This window comes from Dermacentor andersoni, chromosome 5, assembly GCF_023375885.2.
Source record: "Dermacentor andersoni chromosome 5, qqDerAnde1_hic_scaffold, whole genome shotgun sequence".
Taxonomy (NCBI): Eukaryota; Metazoa; Arthropoda; class Arachnida; order Ixodida; family Ixodidae; genus Dermacentor; species Dermacentor andersoni.
The window spans coordinates 61,422,437-61,445,593 of NC_092818.1; the positions used below are offsets into that span (position 1 = coordinate 61,422,437).

At 44.9% G+C, this 23,157-nt stretch overlaps 1 protein-coding gene and 1 long non-coding RNA gene across 3 annotated transcripts in view; one reads left to right on the plus strand and one right to left on the minus strand.

Annotated features, from left to right (window-relative positions):
- Window positions 1-23,157, minus strand: part of LOC126530712 (dTDP-glucose 4,6-dehydratase) — a 55,397-nt gene that overhangs the window by 10,258 nt on the left and 21,982 nt on the right. For both annotated transcript variants that reach the window (XM_050177979.3, XM_055070751.1), the window contains exons 6-11: window positions 21,315-21,428; window positions 15,302-15,455; window positions 14,869-14,921; window positions 11,629-11,755; window positions 7,535-7,620; window positions 355-468 (exon numbers count right to left, since the gene is read on the minus strand). In XM_050177979.3, coding sequence (XP_050033936.1) covers window positions 355-468; window positions 7,535-7,620; window positions 11,629-11,755; window positions 14,869-14,921; window positions 15,302-15,455; window positions 21,315-21,428 — 648 coding nt within the window. The remainder of the gene's footprint in view (window positions 1-354; window positions 469-7,534; window positions 7,621-11,628; window positions 11,756-14,868; window positions 14,922-15,301; window positions 15,456-21,314; window positions 21,429-23,157) is intronic.
- Window positions 18,538-20,704, plus strand: LOC129384988 (uncharacterized). The gene is made up of 2 exons (XR_008612522.1): window positions 18,538-18,906; window positions 19,446-20,704. It is a non-coding gene; the product is annotated as an uncharacterized lncRNA (long non-coding RNA).

Consider the following 23,157-nt stretch of genomic DNA (forward strand, 5'->3'; position numbering starts at 1 on the left):
GACTTTATGACTGTTAATTTCTTTGTACTCTCACTGTAAATAATGTAAATAAACTTCCAGTTTTCATCTCAAAGTCCTCCTCAACTTCGGCCAACTCCCGCACTCAACAGCAAGGTCCAAAATCTGGCGGACAGCAATTGGGATTGTCCTCCAGATCCAACAACTGGATGCCAGCGGTGGGATCGACCTCTACAGATCCAACAACTGGTGGCAGCGCTAGGGATGAACCTTCGTCCAAAGAAATCTAACAACTGGTTGACAGCGGTGGGATCGTTTTCAAATCCAACACTGGCTACCGAGTGTTCTTTGCCTGACCGAGGTGTCACTCTCTACGTCGGCAAACTTTGCACTTACCTGACAGAGGTATGGAGACAATGGCGTGTTGGTGATGTTGTCCTTCTGGCACGCCTCCAGCCAGGGAGACAGGTGCTTCTCATTAACCTGCTCCACAGTCGATTCCATGTCAGCCTGCACACGGGGAGAGATGAGGGGAAGCGACAGAAAGGATGTGTCATACATTTACCAAAATAATTGGCAGTTGCCCCCCAAGGCGAGGCATTGAAAGCAATGGCAAAGTTTAGCGTTGCACTGAAGGCGTCTCGGAAAGCTGGCATGATCCAGAGCGCTGCCAGCGGCATTGCAGGCTTCACACTGTGTTGTTGCACAAGATGAGATCGAAGGAAAACAGTCGGCATTTGACAGCACCCAATGAAAGAACTGCATAGATTCAGCTTGACGTTTACTGTCCGTTCTGCTCAGACCAGTGTATGCACCATGGCGTCGTCTGCACCATGGTGTCGTCTGCACACAGCTGCTGACCAGGAACCCTAATGTGCGTATGCAGAGCACTCACACCAGCAGTGAAAGCCAGAACGTTGCCCTGGCTTCGGCAGAGTTGATTGAGCAGAGCGTATTGGTGTTCCCACTAGGCTTTGTTGTTTTTGCTAGCCAAACACACTGCGCGGCCCTGGACAATCTAGAACTCAATGCATGAGCCACACGTGTGCACCAATAGGTCTATTCGATTCAGCCAAGTGTCTCTGCACCTTCTGCACCTATTCACGGTGCACTGCACCTAGACCCTCGATTCCCCAAGGTGCAGCAGTGCACCCTGCACCCCCGTGCTCGATTTAACGGGGTGCAATGAAAGGTGCCGCCGCGGTGCACTGCACCATTGAACCTTGCAGCGGGTGGGTGCAGCCCGGCACCCCCTGCACTTTTTCGTTTGAGGTGCCGTGCACCTTTTTCTGAATCGAACAAACCTAATAACGTGACAGCACGATGCCACCAACATGCCTGCAGCATCCGAATAATTACCATCGCAATAAAATGGGTTGTTGAAAACGGGCATCAGATAACTGGTTCCGTAAATTGTAGAGATCCGATTTATAGTGGCGCGAATTCTATCACCAATTTATCACCTATTTTATCATGTTGCATGCAGGTTTTGTTTCATTCTGACCATGTTTTCTTATCCTAATTTTTTACCCATATCATTATTTTTCAAATGCATAGTATATACTGGAGTGCGCCTGTGCTGAATGGTATCCACACTTGTACAATCTGATCTGCACACTGGAATGTGTTTATGACCAATTCGTGTCGCAAGATTATTCCTTTAGCAGTAGTGTGCTGTCTATTTACCTGTGTTTAGCAGATGAGGGGTGTCAATTCGAGAAAAGTGCTGCGTTGTAGGTATGGTTAAATGATGGACTTGAAAGAGAACAGTAATGTCTACCGCCTTACTATACCTGATTATCTACATTAACTCTTTCGTTACCACGAGAAAATGGTTGTTTTTTATAGTTCTAGAGAAAAAATTATTTACCACTACAAATAATATTCCGGCACACATTGCAGCATAGCATATTGTGCACGATGAAATGCTCTTTCCAATAACATATGTTGCCAAAGAACAAAAATTATTAGGTAAAACACAAAAATTCTAGAAAGCACCATTTTTGCTGCCAGTTGATAAAAAACAAAAAACATGATATCTACAAACATATTAATATCAAAGAAAATACAGAATATACATATTAAAGATAAATAACCCAGGAATAGTGCCTGAAAAAAAATGCTCAATACACCGCCATTTTTCAGATACAAAAAAGAAAATAAGACCAGTTCATCGCTCATGCCATGCAGTGAAGCAGTTTCTGGATTCTGTGAAGCATTGGTGCCCTACACAATTTTCCGCAAAACGAATGGTTTTTGTTCAACTTTGTGGTTCTTGTAACACATTTTGCAGTTCCACCTTTTCGGCATCTTCTGAGGATGGTCAGATGAGAAATCTAAGGAATGCACTTCACGAGTTCATCTAGAGTCACGCACCTCTCCCAGGACCGATTGCTTTCAGCGTAGCTGGGCAACTACAAGATTATGCATCCAAGCATATCTGTTTGCATTTTTGCCCACTGTCTTCCTTTATCACCTCTGCAGAGAAGACAGTAGAAAGAAATAACACGCTGTTGTGAACTGTCCTGCGCTGATCCGTAGTGCTGGGCTGAGATGTGCTACAGGCGGCCTTCTTGGCGTGAACGGAAGTTTCTTTGCTACCGATAGCAGCACATCATAACCATGCAAAGTACGCACCCTGAAGATAATCAGTAGGGCTCTGAGGTTGTGAAAAAAGATCGGCAGATAAGCACGCACAAGGAAGGAGACTGCTCAAGGCCACAAACTCGCCGGTGAACAGCCGCGGATGTTCCATGCTGACTTCAAACATTGTCGCCGTCAGAGCTTGAATCTGCTTTACTGTCATCTTTGGAATCATAATCCGAATCCTCATAACTAAATTCAAGTGCGGGTGCAGCATAGTTTCGAGCAGGACGCTTTTCTCGCGACGCAGCTGCGCGGGGCGATGCCATGGGAGCGACTTTCGATAACTGCACAGTGACACCGGCAGCACCCCTTGCCGGGATTTTATGAGAGAAGTGTTACCAAAACTTTTGGAAAATGGTTGCCAAAGTCGAATCCACATGTTGGACATGCGGCAGACCTTCAGAAATACACTTTAGTGGAATAAAACGACTCGGACTCCATACGAAAGCTCACTAGTGAACAGGTGGCATCATTTTTGGTTCATTATCACTGCTCAGCACTGTTGGACGGCAAAGCCGGCGATATAATTTAATTTGTGATGTGCTGGGAGTCATTTGATTACAAAATTTTGATGCTAGTGTGGCGATATCACGAGCGGCATGCTTTTTTTCTCGAGCGCGGCAGAAGGTGAGAGCCACATCTCTTTTTGCTACAACATATACACATTAGTTTGCAAAGCCGTCCGTCAAGAACCACAACATTGTTGGATTGCGAAAATTTAAACTGATTATGAAAGTGCAGTGACTGTGCTAACTACTGGATGGCCTTATATGCACAGTTGAACCCACTTATAACGATACCGGTTTTAACAATATATCGGTTATAACAATGAGAAGCTGCTGCACCGTCGACTTTTTGCATGTTTTCCATGGTGAAATAACCCGGTTACTACAATGCCCCGATGCCGCATTATCGGTTATAGCGATGAAATCTGGCTGCTGGGTGTCCGAGCCAAAAGGTAGTGAAATGCGAAATCCTTGAAAAGAAAAATGAAAACGAGAAATTCAAGCCGCTCCACGATGGGCCACTGTTCCAACAGCCGCCGCGCGCTTATTTTCCAGCCATCTCCGCGCAGCTCTCTTTCGTCACCCTTCCAACCCTCTGAACACAAATGGGCTGCGCCCATAGCTCTATGCCGCCCCACCCTCCGAAACACAAATGGACTGCGCCAACTGCGCCGCAAGCAGATTGCTCACATGTTGCTCGCTGGCTCCTCATTCAGTGCAATTCTGCAAACAGCTTAATCGCTTGCGCTCATTTTTGTTGGTTGTGTCGAAGTCGTTCCTGGCCATGTGGTTTCTCAACTTCGCTTGACTCGCTGCCGAAACGGAAGATGGCGGATCTGCCTGCTGATCATCGGCAATGCACGACGTTGCCGGTGAAAAGAAAGCACACGGCTATAGATTTGGAAACTAAGTGCTTCTAACCGATGAGACGATCGTCGTGAACGTGCTTTCATCGGATAGCGATGGCGACGACGGCAGCGATGACGCAGTAGGACAGGCTGCCTCAATGTTGTCCTCACAGGAGGCCCGGCATAATTGTCCCTCCAGGGCTTTGTTTTCGCGAGAAACCTTCCGCTACACTATGTGAGCGCTTGGATGCCTCGGAGAAGGATGTCGGCAAGCTTCGCGTAAAGCATGCATGGCTGATGGACATAGGCTTTTCTCACGCAAGCCAGTCAGATGTACTTGGTGAGATGCTTGTGGCGATCTCTCCCGAGCGTTTCTTCTGGATTTTTCAAGCTGACAGGCTGCCACGGCAGCCTTCTCATAATTTTTAAAAGGCCCCTTTTGGGGCCACCAATGCGATGCCTCGGCAGTGCTCACATATCGCTTGCCACCCGTGACACCTCTTTGCAGTTGTTATAGCAGCGGCATTCTTTAACGCCGATAGCCGCTGCTTGTTACACGTGATCGGAGTGCCCAGGAAGCAGTTAAACGAGTGAACACAATCAGCAGCCGAGCGAAGAAAGGTGGTGGGGCCTCCCTGCCTATATAGTTTTCTCATGTCAGCTCTGCAATCCCGTTATTTAAATTTTTTCATGCAACCCAGTTATAACAATTATCGGTTATAATGAAATTTTCGTGGCACTTGAATATTGTTATAAGTGGGTTCGACTGTATAAGAAATGGTTCCAATAAGTCGGAATTGGTGATCTAAAGCATCGCTCACCGGCGGTCGATTTGAATAGGCGTGGTAACAAAAGAGTTCATGGGAAGAGATTTGTGAGATATCCAAGCGGTATAGATCACAATTATGTCACATCAGCCGAATTACACTACTTACAAGAGGAGGTAGGCACTACTCGCAAGACAAATTATATGGAGTGATGTTACCTTAATAACAAAATTGCACTAATTAACATTGTAATTTAACACCCTTGAGCAAAAGTCCCAATTTTGAAATTGAAGCCAAGCCGTAATGAAGTAATATATAATTAACAGATATCCTGTGCTTGGCTACAGTATTGAGGGTAATTCCATAAGTTTCTGGCCTGACGCACTTTTAATGGAGATAGAAATCAAACAACTGTATCACTTTTCAATATAATCTCCCTCCACTTCAATACATTTTTCCCACCTGTGCCCTAACGTTTTTATGCCTTTCAAGAAATAGTTTAGACTTTTGTCTCGAAAATGTCCACGGACGGCACTCTTCACTTCATCATAAGCAGCAAATTTTTTGCCTCGAAGATCTTTCTTCAGCTTAGAGAAGAGGTAGTAGTCACTGGGCGCCAGGTGTGGGCTTTAGGGCGGGTGATCGATTTCTTTGAAGCCACAGTCCTTCACTGCAGCCTTTGCAACACTCGCCGTGTGAACTGGAGCGTTGTCGTGAAGCAGGTGGACGCCATGATGGAAAATCCCTCACCTCGTTGTTTATTGCATCATGCAGTTTGTTTAGAAGTGGCGCATAATACTGTGCGTTCATGGTGGTATTTCTTTCCTTAGAGTTGACCGAGATAATCGCACGGCAATCCCAAAAGATTGCTGCTATGATCTTCTTGGTGGACTGGGTCACCTTGGCTTTTGTCGGTGGCGCTTCTACAGGTTTTTGCCACTCCATCGATTCTCTTTTGGAAAGGGGATCGTAGTAAAGGGCCGTGGTTTCATCCCCAGTGACAAAAGACTCCAGCACTTCTCTCTGATTTCCACAGCAAAGCTCTAAAACTTGAGAGAACAGGTCACACAATGCCCCTTCTGCACAGAAGAACGGACTCGGGGCTCCCATCTTGTACTGAACTGACCTTTATCATGTGAAGCTTCTCATGAATTATGTGGAACACAGTCGTTACAGTGAGTCCCGCCTGTGCCGTGATTTTTTTCAGCTATGGCCTCCTGTCGTTGAGCACTTCTTCAACGAGAGAGACAATTCCTTCGGTCATCACATCCATGGGCCGGCCACTTCGGGGCTCACCCTCAGTGCTCTCTTCCGAGGCGAAACTGTTTTGCCCACTCCTTCACGGTGGACTAAGAAGAAGCTTCTGCGTACACACCATCCAAACATTGTTTCATAACACTTGCAGAAATCCCTTCTTTGGTGTGGCCCAACACTTGATTGTTAGCATTATCGCCACTTAGTGTGCCTCGTGTTTGTCAGGCGAGTGTGTGGTACTGACGAACACGTGCCGAGTTGAAACTCATACGCTGGCCTCTTAAAGGATGGCGCTGCATGTCTGAAGCCGGCGTTTTGAAATCGCTGTAAGTTTTAGACGTCAGGCCGGAAACTTATGGAATTACCCTCGTACATATTCAAAATATGTGGCAAAATGCATTGATATTAACACTTATCAGCACCGTGAAAAATGGGGTGCTGACAAGTGTAAAAGGAGTACTGACACGAAAATTTCGTCTTGCTCTTTTTACTTCTTTAGGTAGCCGTAGACTTCATGATTAAGATACAAAACCACAATTTCTGGGAAGTGGCACAAATAACTGCAACACCTTTTATGCGACATGCTCAAAGCTCGTGCTACGTGCAGCTTGGCTTCAGACATGATGTAGGAGACAATTCACTTCACCAAATCCAGAGGTCACGTGGCGTCGCACACAACTCAAGAGCATGCCACTTAGCCCAGTCATAGTGTGTGCATACAGATCAGTGGTGGCTGGTGCCATGAGGCTACTGCGTCAGGTTTAATTCATGACAATAGTCCACTGCTCCATGTCTGAGGCCACGCCGCAATTGGTGTGCAAGCATTTTTAACTGGTAGCATTAAAAGGGAGCAATTACTCCCTGGCATAATTTACTGGGTCAACACCTATAAAATAACTAAATAAAAGAAGGGAATGTTTCGTACCAGTACTTCTATAATTAGGACATCAAAGCATTTCACCACAGATGTTGCGGATGTATTTTGTGAAATGAGTGGAACGCATAGGGTGTCTGCTAAATGAATCTTACTTTATTATTATTACTTCACCTGAACATTACTTGAAAGGTCGATGACAACATGAAGGTTTCATATTTCGGACATAGAGCTTGCAACTCTAAAACCTTCAACAGTGTTCTGCGCAGCGTGTTGCACTATGCTGGAAGAGCTCAGCAATGAAAATCCATGGGGCTATTGATTGACACATGACATATTGATGACATATGACTATTTGTTTACTATTTTCAGGACAGAGCAAGCTACTTGCAATACCAAGTGCTTCACTGAATGACATGGACCGAAAAATGTGAAACTTGAGTACAAACAGTATAAAACAAGCAGATTGTTCTTGCAAAGCTGTTGGAATGAAAATGCAGGCAGCAATAGATTGCACAAATTTCTGTGATGCATTCGTATAAAAAATATGGCTTGATACTGAGTGACTGCTTGCACAAATGCGCAGATTGCGTCAACTTTACACCGATGGCAGTAAGATGTAGATGCCCTTTTACTTGAGTGCAACATTACATTAGGATTAAGAAAAAAAAATACACTCACCTTTGCAAGAAGAGAAGCAGCAGTTCCCCAGTAGCTGTGGCTTATTGAGAATTTTTCAGAAATGATCTCAGTCACTTTTCCTTGTGCTGAAAAATATAAGATGATTTAAGTCACCCATGGTGTCACCCATAGCTCACACAAGAACACCCACGTGAAATTAAAGGTAAGCAGTGACAAAATAGAGCGCACCACTCCAAGTAACTTAAGCCAAAGTGGAAGGGGGTTATAGTCTGCAATGTGCACTCAGATGTGTTAAATTGAAACACGTGAGCATGTGGTCAAAGCATAACTGAAGGTAGTATGCACCGTCGGTCAGTTATCACTAGACACAGGCATGCACATCTGCATTGCCTGCAAGGAGCGAGGATGCTTTCTCTACAACAAGACTATTGCTTTCGTTTTCTTTTTCTTTTCTGGTTTACAAATGAAAGAGTCGTTCACTCTATTCCTTTGCTTTTATTTTTGCACTGAAAATATGGCACTGCAGCTATCTGAAGCCCAGACCTCTCATCCTTACGACAATACCAAAGATGGCAGTCACATATCAACAAAAAGGCCTGTGATTCGCAGTGCGACGGCACTTTCCGAAGCCTAGTTACTAACTACCCGATTTCTGCTGACAGACCTAAGAAAAACTGCGATTTCTTTCCAGTACTTCCCCATGTGATAAAGGAACACCTGAGGATCGGAGAAAAAATGGAAAAAGAAAGAATGGAACATTTTGACCAACTCGACCATTATCAGTTCTATGACCCCCTGCAAAGGGGTGAGCAGTGAAACGGAGTGGCAGGCAGACTTTCCCACGTCACCTAATACAAGTTCGAGAGGAAGAAAACAACAGTATCAGTAAACCTTTAGAAGGCCCCTGCAATAGTACTTCAACATGATAGGAAATGTCTGTCTTGTCACTTGACAGCAGTGTCACAATGTCCGTGACAGCATTGTAAAGTGGCAAGAGAGGCTTTCTGAACTGCATTGAATATAGCTTACGCAGTGAACCTGTGCTCAAAGACAAAGTTTGCATATAATTCGCACCAACAAGCCAAATATTGCTCTCTATGCAGTGAGGCTACGATTTTGCTAAAAAAACGGCTGCCTGCCTTCTGCTTTAGCCTCTCTAATTCCAGGCTCACTTGAACTTCTTGAGGCCTCCATGAATGGGAATCAAACCTGTGACCTCGTGCTTGGCAGCAAAATTTAATATAATAATGGGGTATAACATCTCAAAGCAATCCACAAGCTACGAGAGATGTCAAAGTGGAAAGCTCCAGACTATTTTTTGCCAGCTGGCGTTTTTCAATACGTAGCTTAATCTAAGTAACATTGTGTTGTTTATGGTCAAAACAAACTTCGTGCTTCACTGATTAAAGTATACAATCACTTCTTCATTACATCCTCATAAGACTGCGGCCAGCCTAGCAGTGAATCGAAGCCACAACCTCCTGCTCGGAAGTTGAATGCCTGAGCCATTGAGATGCTGTGGGGGTCATAACAGAAGTCACTGGAACCTGAAAAGTACTGCAACTGTCGGGGCTGCACCAGCAACACTGCTGTTGTCACATTTGGTCCAATGCGTCAGTCAGGGATGGCAGCTCAGCTGTGTCGCTGTTACCATAAATTGCTGTAGCTTCACTTACCGCAATTTATATTATCACAAATCGCCGCCTTTCTGTATCCTTGAAATAAATGATAAGCCGCTGTATCTATGATGCATGCAACAAGTTATACAGCTAAGTAGAATTGTAAACTGAGAGCCCAATTACATGAAGCAAGATAGGCGACAGGACGACCACTCAAATTCCCATGCTCATACTCACCACCCTACCTGAAATGCCCAATAAGTTGCGTTCAATGTGTAACTAGTATATAATCAGAGTATACTAAACAGCTGTAAATGTGTGTAATTAAGCACCATTTCTCATGTTTTAGGCATCTGTATGTCACGGACCGACATGTAGAATGAAAATGAGCCCGAGTGCATACGACAGGCATTACCAAATCCCGACTGGGAGCTTACCACTGTAGTTGAAAAGTGCAGAATCATTGCATTCTACCGGTGTTAACATATGGGCAGAAACGTGGAGGTTAACAAAGAAGCTCGAAAACACTTTAAAGCGGCCCGTAGCCACACCTTGGGCTTGGTGAAAAGAACAGTCCACAGACAGTATAGCTGCTGTGAACATCTCAGCAAAGTCTTGCAGTCATGCGTGGAGCATAGAGCTCGCAAGCAAAGCACGAAGTCACCGTTTTCTCAAATGCTCTTTTTTATACAGAAGCCTGCAATTCACTCTTTTCTGGACTCTTTATTTCGTAATATAGCAGATTCTCATATGCAGCTGCTAGTAGCCAATAGCAGACGTCAATAAAGAAGGGTGTTCAGATCCTACCGTTACTGTGTATATTTATAGACTCAGTTCAATAAAGTAAGCAAAAATCTGCTTTCCAATTTCGATAATAACTATGTAGTTCTGGAAAAAGCAGACTACAGTTTGCTCATGCTCAGCCAGAGCCGCCCGCACAGGAACTAAACTTTGGCCACCCTGCTTACTGCTGTTGTAGCCATAGGGCCTCGATAATTTTGACTAGTTTTGAACCTTGAACTAGCCTCGAACCACGCGAAACTTAAGGTCAGACCACACGCATCCTTGCCAACGTGCACTCTCTCCTAGCCGCTCCTGTTTAGACACCTTCGCAGAATTTGTTTCATATTGAGCTATCGATAGTGTTTCAACATGCGCAAGTCGGAAGTGACTACTATCTGTCGGTCAAACTGGTGCAGGACAAAGCCAGTCCGCACCCCGTGGCATGGCCAGACTGGAGCATATTAGCGCGAGAGCATACTCAAGCCATGTTGAGTAGAAAGCAAATGCTGCACATACGTATTACAGTTACGTGTAGTTGTGGCCTGCTATGTGGCGTAGACATCGCGGCCACTGCGGGATGCCGCAACAAGTCCGTTAGCTAAGTACGCTGTGGCTCGCTGAGGACAACTGCGTCTGGTGCGCCGCAGGCGCCAAAATCGGAAGTAGTGGCATCTACATAAACATCCAAAATCAAATTTTACCTGCGCGCCACGGTGATCTTCAGTAGGCGCTGTGGACACACCCCACTCTGCCGTAGCCTTCACAGTGCAAGGCAGTTAAGAAAAAGTGGAAGCATCGCGAACAAGATGTTTGTTTGCCATTAACTCCACTTCTGCTGAACGCATTGAAGTACTTTTCGCGGCAAAGTATTTCTGAATGAACCTATTTTAACTTAAAATGCATTTCTCGATCTCGATAAAAAGTAATTCAGGGCCTCTTTACAGACTGCGCCAAGAGTGATCGTATGAAAAATATTGGACATAACATTAAGAGAACGGAAGAGAGCAGATCAAAGAGCAAATGGGGATAGCTGATATTCTAGTTGAAGAAAAGAAAATGGAGCAGGGCAGGCAATGTAATGGGTAGGGCAGATAACCGGTGGATCATTAGAGTTACAGAATGGGTGCCAAGGGAATGGAAGCACAGTCGAGGATGGCAGAAAATTAGGCGAGATGATGAAATTAGGAAACTTGCAGGTGCACATTGGAATTAGCTCGTGCAAGACCCCAGGGGGTAATTAGAGATCGCTGAGAGAGGCCTTCATCTTGCAGTGGACATAGAAATAGGCTCATTATGATGATGGTAATGATTACCGACATGCATCTGGCGCTCGCCGACAACACCGGCCTGGTTACTCGTAGCTACTCGGAAAGCACGCAGTTCCCATCCTCGCATTAGCCAGACTTAAATGCAGTGAAGAATAATAAGTTGTCACAGTTGGCCCTGTGAAATTCATACATGAAACTGTATCTTGCTTAGCAAGATGAGATATAACTGAACGTCGCGAAACTAAAATTACGCGAGCCATGCAAACCGAATACTTGTGTCAAAAGGTATGCAAACTAGGGATTGAGCACTGCTACGCATTATTTTGAACAGTGGCTATCATTTTCCTTTACTGCCACTACGATTCTCCCACTATGCTCTTATAGAGAATGCAGGATTCTGTAATAGATTCTGTAATCAATACTCGTATTCTGTAATCAAAAAACTAGTGAGAAGTCCACTCACTTGTGTTCCCCTGGTCGACAACATTATAGATATCTCCAGACTTCCCATGGAGACATACATGCCAGATGGCACGGCACAGGTCTGACACATGCACCGTGTCCATCTTGAGATCCTTTGTCCACAAAAGCTGCAAAGCATACAAAACACCTGTTAGAGCCACTAAGAGTGAAACAAAAGTGCGACAGTAGCACAAAATAGCTGCTGCAGCTACATTTGTAAAAGCAGGTGACATGCTTAAAGTAATAAGCGAAGATATGTCTCGATCAGAGGAAGAAGCACTTGCTACTTTAGAACCAGATGCCATGGAGACCAAAACAAAAGAAACAATAAAGAATGACTGACCAACGCCCAGAGAACTGAGATGATCAACAATGGCTGAACGAGCCTCAGTACAGAGTGATTGTTTTGACAAGACTTGTCTTTGTTAGGGCGGCATTTAGAAAAATACCCTTGTTGAAGCATTGAAACTAAGATAAAAAAGAATTTAAAAAAAGAGGGATTCATACGCCTAAACCACGATCTGATTGTGAGGCACACTACAGTGAGGGACTCTGGATTAATTTTTGCAGGGTAGCAAACCGGAGAATTCTGGTTAACCTCCCTGCCTTTCTCTCATTTGCATCTCTTTCTGGATTAATTTTGATCACATGGGGTGCTTTAATGAGTGTGCACCTAAATATAAGTGCGAGAGTGTTTTTGCAAGTTGCCCCATCGGAATGACTGGGGTCGAAGCCTTGTGTGACCTTGAGCTCAGCTGTCACTGCTATAGCCACCGAGTTGCCATGGAGGGTTTGGCTCCAGACTGAGGCATCCCTTGTTTGACTAGAGTTATACAGGTGTCACATGTATACATCTGATTGCGATTAACTGCTACATGGTCCAATGATTTGGAGTGAGTTATTATCGTCTGCTGATCATCAGCAACTCTCAGAACTGCATAATGTATTGGCTACAAATTCAGATTTGCAAAATACGGTTAAATTTCGACAATATTTCAATTTCATAGCTTATTTGCTGGTAAAAAGATAAAATTTTTTTTTTTTTAATTGAGCTGCCTTTACTTCTTGTTTTCAGCGTTTTCAGAATACTGCGTTAGAGGGCACAAACGTCAGCCTGTGATCATGATCAAGGGGTCTGATCGCAATTCTCGGATTGTGATTGCCCAAATCCGGATACCGCAGAATCGCAATCACAAATGACCGTGTAGCAACGCCCGATCCGGATCAAACTCGATCCAGATCAGCCCCGATCAATATCAGAAGTGTACACGTGACACCGGTATTACTAATTTCAATTCTTCCATCATCTTCCTGTGCTAAATCCTATGCTATCCATTAGGGCTATCGGTTCAAACAAGGTACGTGTAATTTGTGCGACATTTAATTGTATGTCAATGAAAGCAATCGATCGATCCCTTTGTTGTGTTAAGAGAACCGAGAAACACACAAAGGGTAATGCTCCCTGCAGCTTGTATATGTGCGTGTAGCCAATGTACAGCAAATTTTTAATGGTTGATTAGTAGAGGTCTGGGTTAGATAGAAACTTAACGTCCAACTGCAATGAAATCTTACTTAGGCTAAATTTGTAACAAACAAGTCGCATATATTACTGAAGCAATCTTAGCAAAGCTGAAGGGCTGGCAATTGTCTAACTTTATTATTAGCTTGTAGAGTACCAGTGTCTGTGGAAACTATGTAAACAGTGCTCAATCACCAACTTCCAACAGTATATGTAATGGACATCATTTCTGAAAATAAAGTACACAACTCTTCTGCACCTTGTTGACTTCCACATGATAGTTTTGAAGGCAAATTAAACTATAATGAACATCTGATACATCAAATACGAGGCATGTTATGCATTGAATTGTATTCGGGCTCAACTGTAAGGCCTGTAATGCTGTCACCTCGAGTACAGAGCCTCACAAACGTGAAACTGACCAAAGAAGTCAAGTAAGACTGCAAGCACGAGTTAAAGGAGTGACTATGACCACATACTGTTTAGAAAATATTTCTGAAACAGCAGAATGTGTATGCTGCGTATATTTCCGGCTAAACTAGGAACATACACATCACGAACTCCTAGCAAAGCTCCCCTAAAGTAACTGGTAAGTGATCATTACATGTGTTGAGATAACGGTGGAAATGAGACTGTGCTTTTTATTTACAGAATTGAGCACAATTTCACCCGCGTGATAAGATGCCAATCTTAAGTTGGTATACAGAACTAACCAGAAATTGCATAAAGTAATTTCATGCGCCAACTTAGGACTAGAGAATTTGCTGGTACAGACAATGCCCCAAAAGATGAATGCACAATTTTTACTGCCTCAAGGGCGCAAATCGCCATAGGCACGTCCGAAATAGCTCTGGAGGCCTACCAGTTGACTTATTAGCCGTATCGGAGCTCTTCATGTGGAAGGACACGGCGGGTGCACGCGTGTATAATTAAGGAATACATAACGGGTCCCTTGACAATTACCCCGTCGAACTCTAGATATCCTTCACCGCAATACTTTGCGTTTGCTTCACCGCGTAACACCTCTGTATTGGGGCGAAGCGGACTTTTAGAAACCGGCATTATGTAACGCGTCATGCTTCTTCGAAGCCGCTGACGAGGATTACAAAGGTAGAGTCAACACTATTGCTGACAGCGGCAAATTCTTTCAATAAAGAACACGGCACCGAACAGCAAGAAGCTTAGTAGCGAATGTCGAGAAGCAGGCAGGCCTAGCGTTGCCGCGGTGGTGATTACGGCTTCTAGCGGATCTGCGTGCGAAAGGGCGCCTGTTGGAGGCGGCGAGATAATGAAAATGACGGTGGTGGTGGCTTTGCTAACGCCGTTCCAAACCTGCGGTAATGGCAGAAAGTCCTCAAAATCGGACGGCGAAGGGTTTCTGGGTCCGAAATTTCAGACTTTCTTATACAGTGACCCTATGGGATAAGTGACAGTACCGCAAAGGTGTCCGAATTATTGGGTGTGTCCGAAAAATCGGGAGTCTGGAAAATCGGTCGTTGGCTGTATTCAATTAAATAAACGGTAGCGCCTTTAGGATGCATTTTTATTGGACGATAGTCAGCTTTTGGTCAAATGTTTTGATTTGTGCAGTTGCTGTGGCATGCACATTAGGCAGAACGTCAATATATCAACAAAGTGAGCAAGTCTTCTAAGAGCAGTGCAGCTTAAATAAATGCACTAATTAAATAAAGGCATCCTAAAAAATGCAGAAAACAACTTTACCTTCATCGTTTCCTTCAGGTGCTTGTAGACAGCACCTACTAGAATGCGCGGAACTAAAAGAAAACAAAAGATGAGGAAAAAACATGCTCAGTGTTCGAGAAGGGCCGTGACAACAAAAGCATGCACCAGGCAATTTTTTTTATCCCAGATAACTGCATTCCCCCAGAAAGAAGAAAACCCACGAAATGCACCAAGTAATGTTACCCTGTGGCAATAGCACACACAAGAAGAAGAATGGCACTGAGGACCAATATCCAAGGATGAAAAGACGATTATAGGTAAGGGGGAAAACAAATGAGGAAAAGGTCCAGAAAGTAAGAGCACCACCAATGCCAATTAAACTACAGCGAAAAATAATTTCTATATTCTATATACATATATATATATTTATATTTTTTTCTGCGACAAACTAATAAGCAGGAACCATCCTCACCAATGCCATGCTTGTCGGCAACACCATAGACTATAGCGGGACGCAAAATCACGTAATTCAGGTCTTTCATCTCTCGCAGGTCTTCCTCCACGGCTAGCTTTAATTGAGCTGTAACTGTCCAAGGATCCAATGAAAAATGCTCTTGTGCTGGTTTCTAAATAAGGAAAGAGAAAAGAAAAACCACGCAAAAGAGCGTTAAAGGGGTGCTCTTTATTGTATACCCCCTTTTTTATGCTTTATCAGACAGATGTCGACCCTGTAACTACAGCAGCATGCCAGAATTCCTTGAATGCACGAAAAATCAATTATATCTTCTTTTAAGGTGACCCTTTCAAAATGCATGCCAGATGGAGAGCGGCTTCTTGGCGTAGGATTTGTTTACGAGGCATATCTGCATGCCATGAAAATAAGAGGCAGTGGTCGCAAACCCCTCGTGCACACATTGGCCAAGCCTGGCACACTGCACAAACCATTCTTTCCTCCTTCCAGTCTATGCTTCTCCATACTTCACATGGGACAGTAAGCTTGCTTCCCTGCTGTGACTTTTGTTGGAACGAGATAGCCTACACGACCACCATCAAATGTAGTGTTCCTAGATAACGTGCAGCGCCCTTCCATCTCCTACTATCCCGTCACCTAAAGCTTTCGACAAGGCGATCCCAATGTGGTTTCAACTACCGCACCGACCCACACATCAGTGACCCGCGATACTGGGGGCTATCCAACAGAGGAGAAAAAAAAAAGCAAGATCGAATGTTCGTGCCAGTTCTCCACTGACCTCACCATGCCCAGTGCGCACGTGCGGCAGCCCCTGCTAGTGCCATAATGGCAGTGATCCTCGCCACTTGCCACTGTATTTGCACCCAAGGCAACGTTGAGGGGAATGCCAAGGACAATGCCATCATGGATTGTTCCCAATAAATTTCAGCAGAAGCTTGGGGGTGAGAGATTCCTAAACATAACCCCCTACTGTAGAATCTTATTATTCTCACCTCTCTGCATTTCGACTTGAAAGGCTAAGCCAGGCTTGTCACGGTACAAACAACATGCTACCGGCCTGCATCATGCTTTGCTGCAGTGGTGGTGCTGTGAAATTGGTCGCCAAACTGGTCGATTATCACTGTAACCGTTACCACTCAGAGCAGGATGTGCTTGCAGTATCCAAAATTCTTGTGTTGTCGCGGATTTTATAGAGAGGCATGTATATAATCAGATTGCATGCGTGATGTGAACAGTGTTGTACAATCCCAAACCCATGTGAGCACCGGTAATTGCTCTGGGATGTACGGCAACAAGTATAAAGAGCAGATGGATTTGGCCTGTGGGATTAGATTTGACAACTGACAACTGTGTTCTCTGCTATCACCACTTTGACTTGCTTTCCTTTCTGGGCACAAGCTCACCAAATAAAGAGTTAAGACTCTTTATTCACATATTCGGATAGCACTTCTAATTCTCTGCCCTGATTACACCATGGCAATATCATTGTTTGTGCACAAGTTTCACCAACAAGCATAACAACTGCCCCCTAGGTAGATAGAACTCTCGGACTCTGGTGTTGGAGGGTGCTGGGGTGAATGGCTTAAAATGCACTGCCGTCATTCCCCTGAAGCTGTAGGGACTGAGCAACAGACTGAATGTCATCAAGTGCTGTCGGTCCAACAGCAGATGCTGTCAAAATCCACGACCTCACGGGACTGCTGTTCACTGTTCATATTTTGTAAGGGAAAAAATGTGCCTTTTTCATTTTCCTTTGCTGACCTCTGCCATATGCTGCTGGAAATGTTTTGGAAGGTAGCTGGGGCATTTGCTGGTCGGTTTGTGTACCTGCGCCCATGTTGAGTGTGCGTCGCTCGAATGTTTCGTGGATCGCAATTATTAATGGCTTCTCTGGGGCAACATGTCGTTCATGGAAGCCATGTAGTACTCACCAAACCCTGGGTGAACAGGCCCGAGTGCACTGTTGTGCTAACAATGCTGCCGATAAGTTCCGTCTGCTGATGCAGCTCTCTTGGAGTTTGCTGCCACTGATTTCTGTGCTTGCACCTTGCTTTTCATATTCCTTTTACATGTTCTTTAGGGATTTTGCATATCCAAGAAGTCTTCAAGCGCAGCTTTCCGCGTCGGATTTACCAAAGAGGTGTGCATTTGCTCACATCAGCATCTACAGCCACGGATTGTTGTCAGCTTCAAATATTGAGGAAATGGCACATCGCTGATATGAAATAATGTTAAAACGTAGCAAAACGTGCATATCTGCGCATGCAAGCCGCATTGCTTCACCCTGAGAAGAGTCAATACGAGCATCCGAACCACAAAACGGCAACTGTGATCCAGATACATACATTACGGGCTGTTATTACTGATTCCTCTTTTTCTTTAACTTCATCTACCTTAAAGTTTGCGTGTGCCATAAAGTATTACTAGAGAAAACTGCTCACATAAGTAGGTACTCATTTATAGGCCGTGTAGTTCTCTTGCATGAACGTCGATGCCATCAATACCACTGTTGGTAAACGAGCAAGTGGTTGTTTATGCTGCTGTACCAAAGGCACAGTCTCTTGTTTCCTATTTGACACACAGGTAAACGGTGCATCTCTGGAAATAAATGTGCCAGCATAACAACATGTGCAGACCCACAGACCTTAAGGAATGGCGATGTGCAGATGTTGGCACAATGCTGTGTCGTCACTTGCCACTTATTAAAATGCCAAAGCACTACATGTCCCATGAGGCCGAAAATCCAGCGTGGTCAAGTGATGGTACTAAAATCATCATCATCAGCAACGTCATCAGTGCCTTGTGTGATGTCAGCAGTAATACAGAAGAGAGTAAATGGTATAGAAACATCGAGCAGTAGTAATTATGGGTAATTAATGTGAATTAAGGTGAGTTAGAGTGAAGCAAAGTGGATTAACATTAGAACAAGTAAGGTGACTTCCGGTAAAGTGAATGTAGGTGAACTAAAGTGGATTAATGTGGATAGGGGTTGGTACAAATTAGAGCAAGGTGGACTAAGGAGCAATGAAGTGCATGGATTAAGGTTGGTACAAATTACAGCGAGCTGGATTAAGGTAGAGTTGTGAAGGACACCTGACAACGTATGTCGTCACATATCAATGCACATAATCAATTAGTTACAGAATTAAATTATTTTGCATTCAAATAATGTAACGATACTTAAGTGGCTGTCAATTCTTGTGTATCCATGCCATGCAAGTGAAAAGTCAGTGATTTCGAATCGCTAAGTTCAGAACCGAACTATAAAAGCAGTTTCCTTCGTTTTAACTGCTTATATTTAAGTTCAGGTTCACTGGCAGCGGGTACACAAACTCGACGGTGCCAGGCCTAACCTTCACTGAACAGGATCAACAATGGCTTAAACTTTGTGTGCACATCTTGAGAGGGCTGAAGCTCGTGCATTTCAACTATGAAGGTATGTTTCAACTCATTTTAAGCGTGGTATTAATAACATGTACCAATAAATGCACTGCAGCTATTGTGTTGTTGGTTCGACGGCCGATTGCATGGCCTTCGGACGAACGATGGTCGGCATGCCGATTTTGTTGGTGCCGTTGACAAGAAAGCCCATCGCCCTATCTAATGTGGGGATGCGTGACTCTCGCGCGTCCCCTGATGTTTTCCCGCATAGCGCATCCCCTGATATGCTGTTTTCCCGCACGGCTCGCGTGGCCTGGCGCTCGGAGTGGTACAAGCGCGGTGCGAGAGATGGCGCGACCGTCGCACCGCGGCGGGGGTTACTCGGGCGCCGAGGGACAAGGGGCTGGCTCTTTCCCGGCGGGTCGGCGAACCGCGCCGGACGTACCGCGCGCGCGCGTCGACCATGCTTCTGCGAGACCGTCTCGCGTGGCCGCCTTGGACACCGTTGGCGTGACTGTACACGCGAACGACCAGGCGTTGGGATCCAGCATGGGGCGAACATATTCGCTCGCAATGCGATCGCGGTAAGTCTGACTTCTAGATTTGTCGCGTGCCCATCGGCATGTTTTGGGGATATGAACTCGGCTAGCAGGCATTGATCTATGAAAGGTGCAATAAATGCCCTTGTGACTGTTTGCACTACTGTGTTGTCGTTCCTTTGTCCCAAGAGTACGGAGGAGAACCCCATATCTCCCACACTAAGTAGGGCTCGTCCGTTGTGTTGTTGTCAACCTGGTATGACGAGGTGGTCTCGGTGACATATTGTGCTCAAAAGTCGGCCAATTGTTGCCGCCAGCGTCTTACCAGTCTCGTATCGATCTACCCAATGTTACCTCGCCCTAACCGAGCACGTTTATAATGCGTTTAGCACGGCATGCGCTGCCACCGCCAGCAAGTGAGGGCAGACGCTACAAGAAGACTTCGTCAGCAATGTGACAGTCTTGAAGTACCGGCCAAGTGCAACACAGGGTTTTTTTAAAATAAATTTACCAGTCAACAATGAAGGCCAGCAACTACATGGTTCGTGGTGCAGTCTGGATGAACCCCTGGCCTCCTTATGTTTTAACGTGGAGTTGCAGTATGCTACACACGCTTTCAGAACTACGCCGACATAAAGCTACCAGTGGAGTTTCAACGCAGTACGCGGCAAAAGTGTTTGCAGCAGTGCGAGTCTGTGTACCTAATTTTTTTCTGGAGAAAGATCGAGCCATGCGGCTGTGTGTGCAATACTTCCAAAACGTTTTGCAACTAATCCACCAGGACAGAGTGCATGTGACGTCATGCCGTGAAAAAGGCACATTGTACACCTGACAGTAGCACGAATCTAGAATGGAAGCCCATATGCGATTCTCTGAAAGCAAGCTACACTGTTGAGTTCGTCCTTGTCCGAGGGCACTGAACATGGGACTAATGCTTTTCTGAGGCAGTTGCTGTAACGTCTAAGCTAACAAGGATGTCAGCAAATAGCGAAGCAAGGCCAAATTAATTGACAATCCAAAGCACAGGGACACAGAATATAGGTGATCACTTCGGCAGAAATCTGCAAGCCAAAGAAGTCCCATGAAAAAAAAAAAAAAAAAAAAGGAACTGTCATCCACTTGACAGTAGCATGAAGCTACAAACTTCATAGCTAGAGCTTGAAACTACAAAGTGTCAAGCTTTCATATTTTTCATGCTTTCGCAGTTCTTTGTGGTTTCACGCTGTAGCTTTGAAGTTTGTAGGTTCGTGCTACTGACAGGTGGATGACAGTTTTTACCAGTTATACAACTTACACCTTGTGAACTCCTGGATAACTTCTGGCTTTCTTCCAAGCAAGCCAGAAAGGATAACTTCCTTTCTGGCTTGCCGCACCTGACATCATGGCAAGAGTAATCTATATCGCTTTCCCAAAGAGCAATAAATCAACCTACGTTAAACTGACATTTGTCTTCAGTGTCTATAGAAATAACAGAAAAAAAGAACGAGAAGAAAAAAAAAATAAGGAAGAAACCATCAGAGATGATTAAATAAGCAAGTAGCCCGACATGCTTTCGATGGACATATTGTAGCACTCATTTGCTATAGGCAATGTTCTCTTTCACCTTTCTGTGCAGCACAGTGCAATACGAAATGGCAAATTTCGACAAAAGACGTGCAGCAGACTATATGGTGATGAACACGCCATACAACAGTGCCCTACAACAGTCAACCCATGCGGTCGAGAAATGTGACACAATGGCAGCACTGATCTCAGCATCTAAGCATCTATCAGCATCTCAGCATCTAAGCACCTCAAAGCCAGTTGGCATTTCGCAATAAACAAGCCCCGGCACCTTCCTCTCCTATCACTGCCCTCTATTGTCTCCGACACCAGCACCCACTTTTCCAAGAGTGGCGTCAGTCGTGATGGAGGTGCTGCCATGGGCCAATTGGCGAGCGCTACGAGGACCAATCGGCGAACGCTTTCTCCTCCTCAAACTCCGGTGCTCATGCGCTGCCCTTTCCTTCCGGCAAGATACCGAGCCCCCAGTGCCCAGCCATGCAAAAGAGCAGCCAAGAAAAGCTATTTGCTTTCAAAGAAAGAGCACTCACTTTTCCCTCGGCGTACATGTGACCAGATGAGACTTCGATGTACAGTTTCGGACGGTGGCTGAGTGCTTCCTTAGCACAATTCCTACTTAGTTTTAAGATTCCTTCTTCATATACCTGCAAGACGTTTAACGAAGGTGTGAGTATGCAAGTCACCTAGAACCTGTGAGTAACACGGGCCAGGATGACACAGAAAAGTAAGTGCAACAAAAGTACAGATGACAAATAACATGGGACAGGTGCTTTGCAAATTTTTTTTTTCATTGGAATCGCAAGATATATCATTGTGAGCATGTCCAGCACAGTAAGAACTGGGAGAAGTTCCGTGCATACAAAACTATGAACTCACTCATTAAATTATGGGGTTTTACGTGCCAAAACCACTTTCTGATTATGAGGCACGCCGTAGTGGAGGACTCCGGAAATTTCGACCACCTAGGGTTCTTTAACGTGCACCTAAATCTAAGTACACGGGTGTTTTCGCATAGAACTCACTCATGCATCACGACTGTTCAACTTGCACATGCATTAGCTCCCTTTTCCTTAGGTCAGTTTGTTGAATAAAAAAAATTCTATTCTGGGGCTTTAAGTGCCGAAACCACAACATAATTATCAGGCATGCGATAGTGGGGAACTCCGGCATAATTTTGACCACCTAGAGTTCTTTAATGTGCATGCAATGTACGCTACATGAATGTTTTTACATTTGACCTTTGATCTGGGTGGGAATCGAACCTGGCCTCCAGGGTGCGAGATGAGCATGCTTCCCTGAAGACACGGCTCCTCCACAGAGGAGGTGGCGCCACATCATTGAGTGCATAAAATGAGTGCGTTGATGACGTTCCGAGGTCTACAAACAGTATAATGCTTTTGCATTCCCACACGTAAGGAGTGTAAGCCGAATTTTAAGTTTAGTAACTGCTGTTGTGCCAGGTATTGTTGCGCAGAAAAGCGTGTGCAAGCACTCTGCAAGTTGACGTCACAGTCAGAGCGGCAGCGGCGGCAGTTGTTGGCGGCGAGCGGTGGAGGAGTGTGTACGCCCTTGCGGCTCGCGAAGACGGCCGCGCAAGTACGCCACTGCAAATGAAGTGCATGCCACTGCGCCTTAGTGAAGAGGTCGCTTTAGTGCCGCCCGTGTTCTTCCCATTGCGGCAATTTGTGTCTTGTAAGAAGTGTAGCCCTGATTGCAGAACTAAATGCATTACCAATATGCCTTACAAAGAAGTCTAAGCCTGATTGTATAACTTCATGTATTGCCAAATCTGCAGCAGGCTTTCGCCTTCTTGTGTTACAATAGTAACATCTGCTGAACTTTTTTTCATTGCCTGCCGTCTTTTGCTATGCTCTTCTTTCATCAAAGATGAGCAACGGATTAACTAGCCTGCTTTGCACTGTTGGCTGAAGGATTGGATTGGCCAACTCGCCAACCAACTAGCCCAACTCACCATCTTATGGCCAACTCCAACATCAAAGAAATTGGTGCAAGGGCAGAGCAATTATACAGGGTGTTTTTTTTGAGCCATACAGATTTTTCATAAAAACGTAGTGAGTGTAGTGAACGTGGTGTTCTTGCAGATGAGTTCCTAGGTGAAATGGACCGACTTTTCCATTTATTAACTTTTTTAATAGTGCCTTGGGGGTAGCTGTCTAAATGGCAAATTTATAGATATATCATAAGAAGCCAACAAACACTGACAACAAGGACAACATAGGGGAAATTGCTTGTGCTTAATAAATGAAATCAAGAAACGATAAATTAATGGCAGTGCAAGTGGATGAAAACACAACTTGCCGCAGGTGGGGAACGATCGCACAACCTTCGCATTACGCGTGCGATGCTCTACCA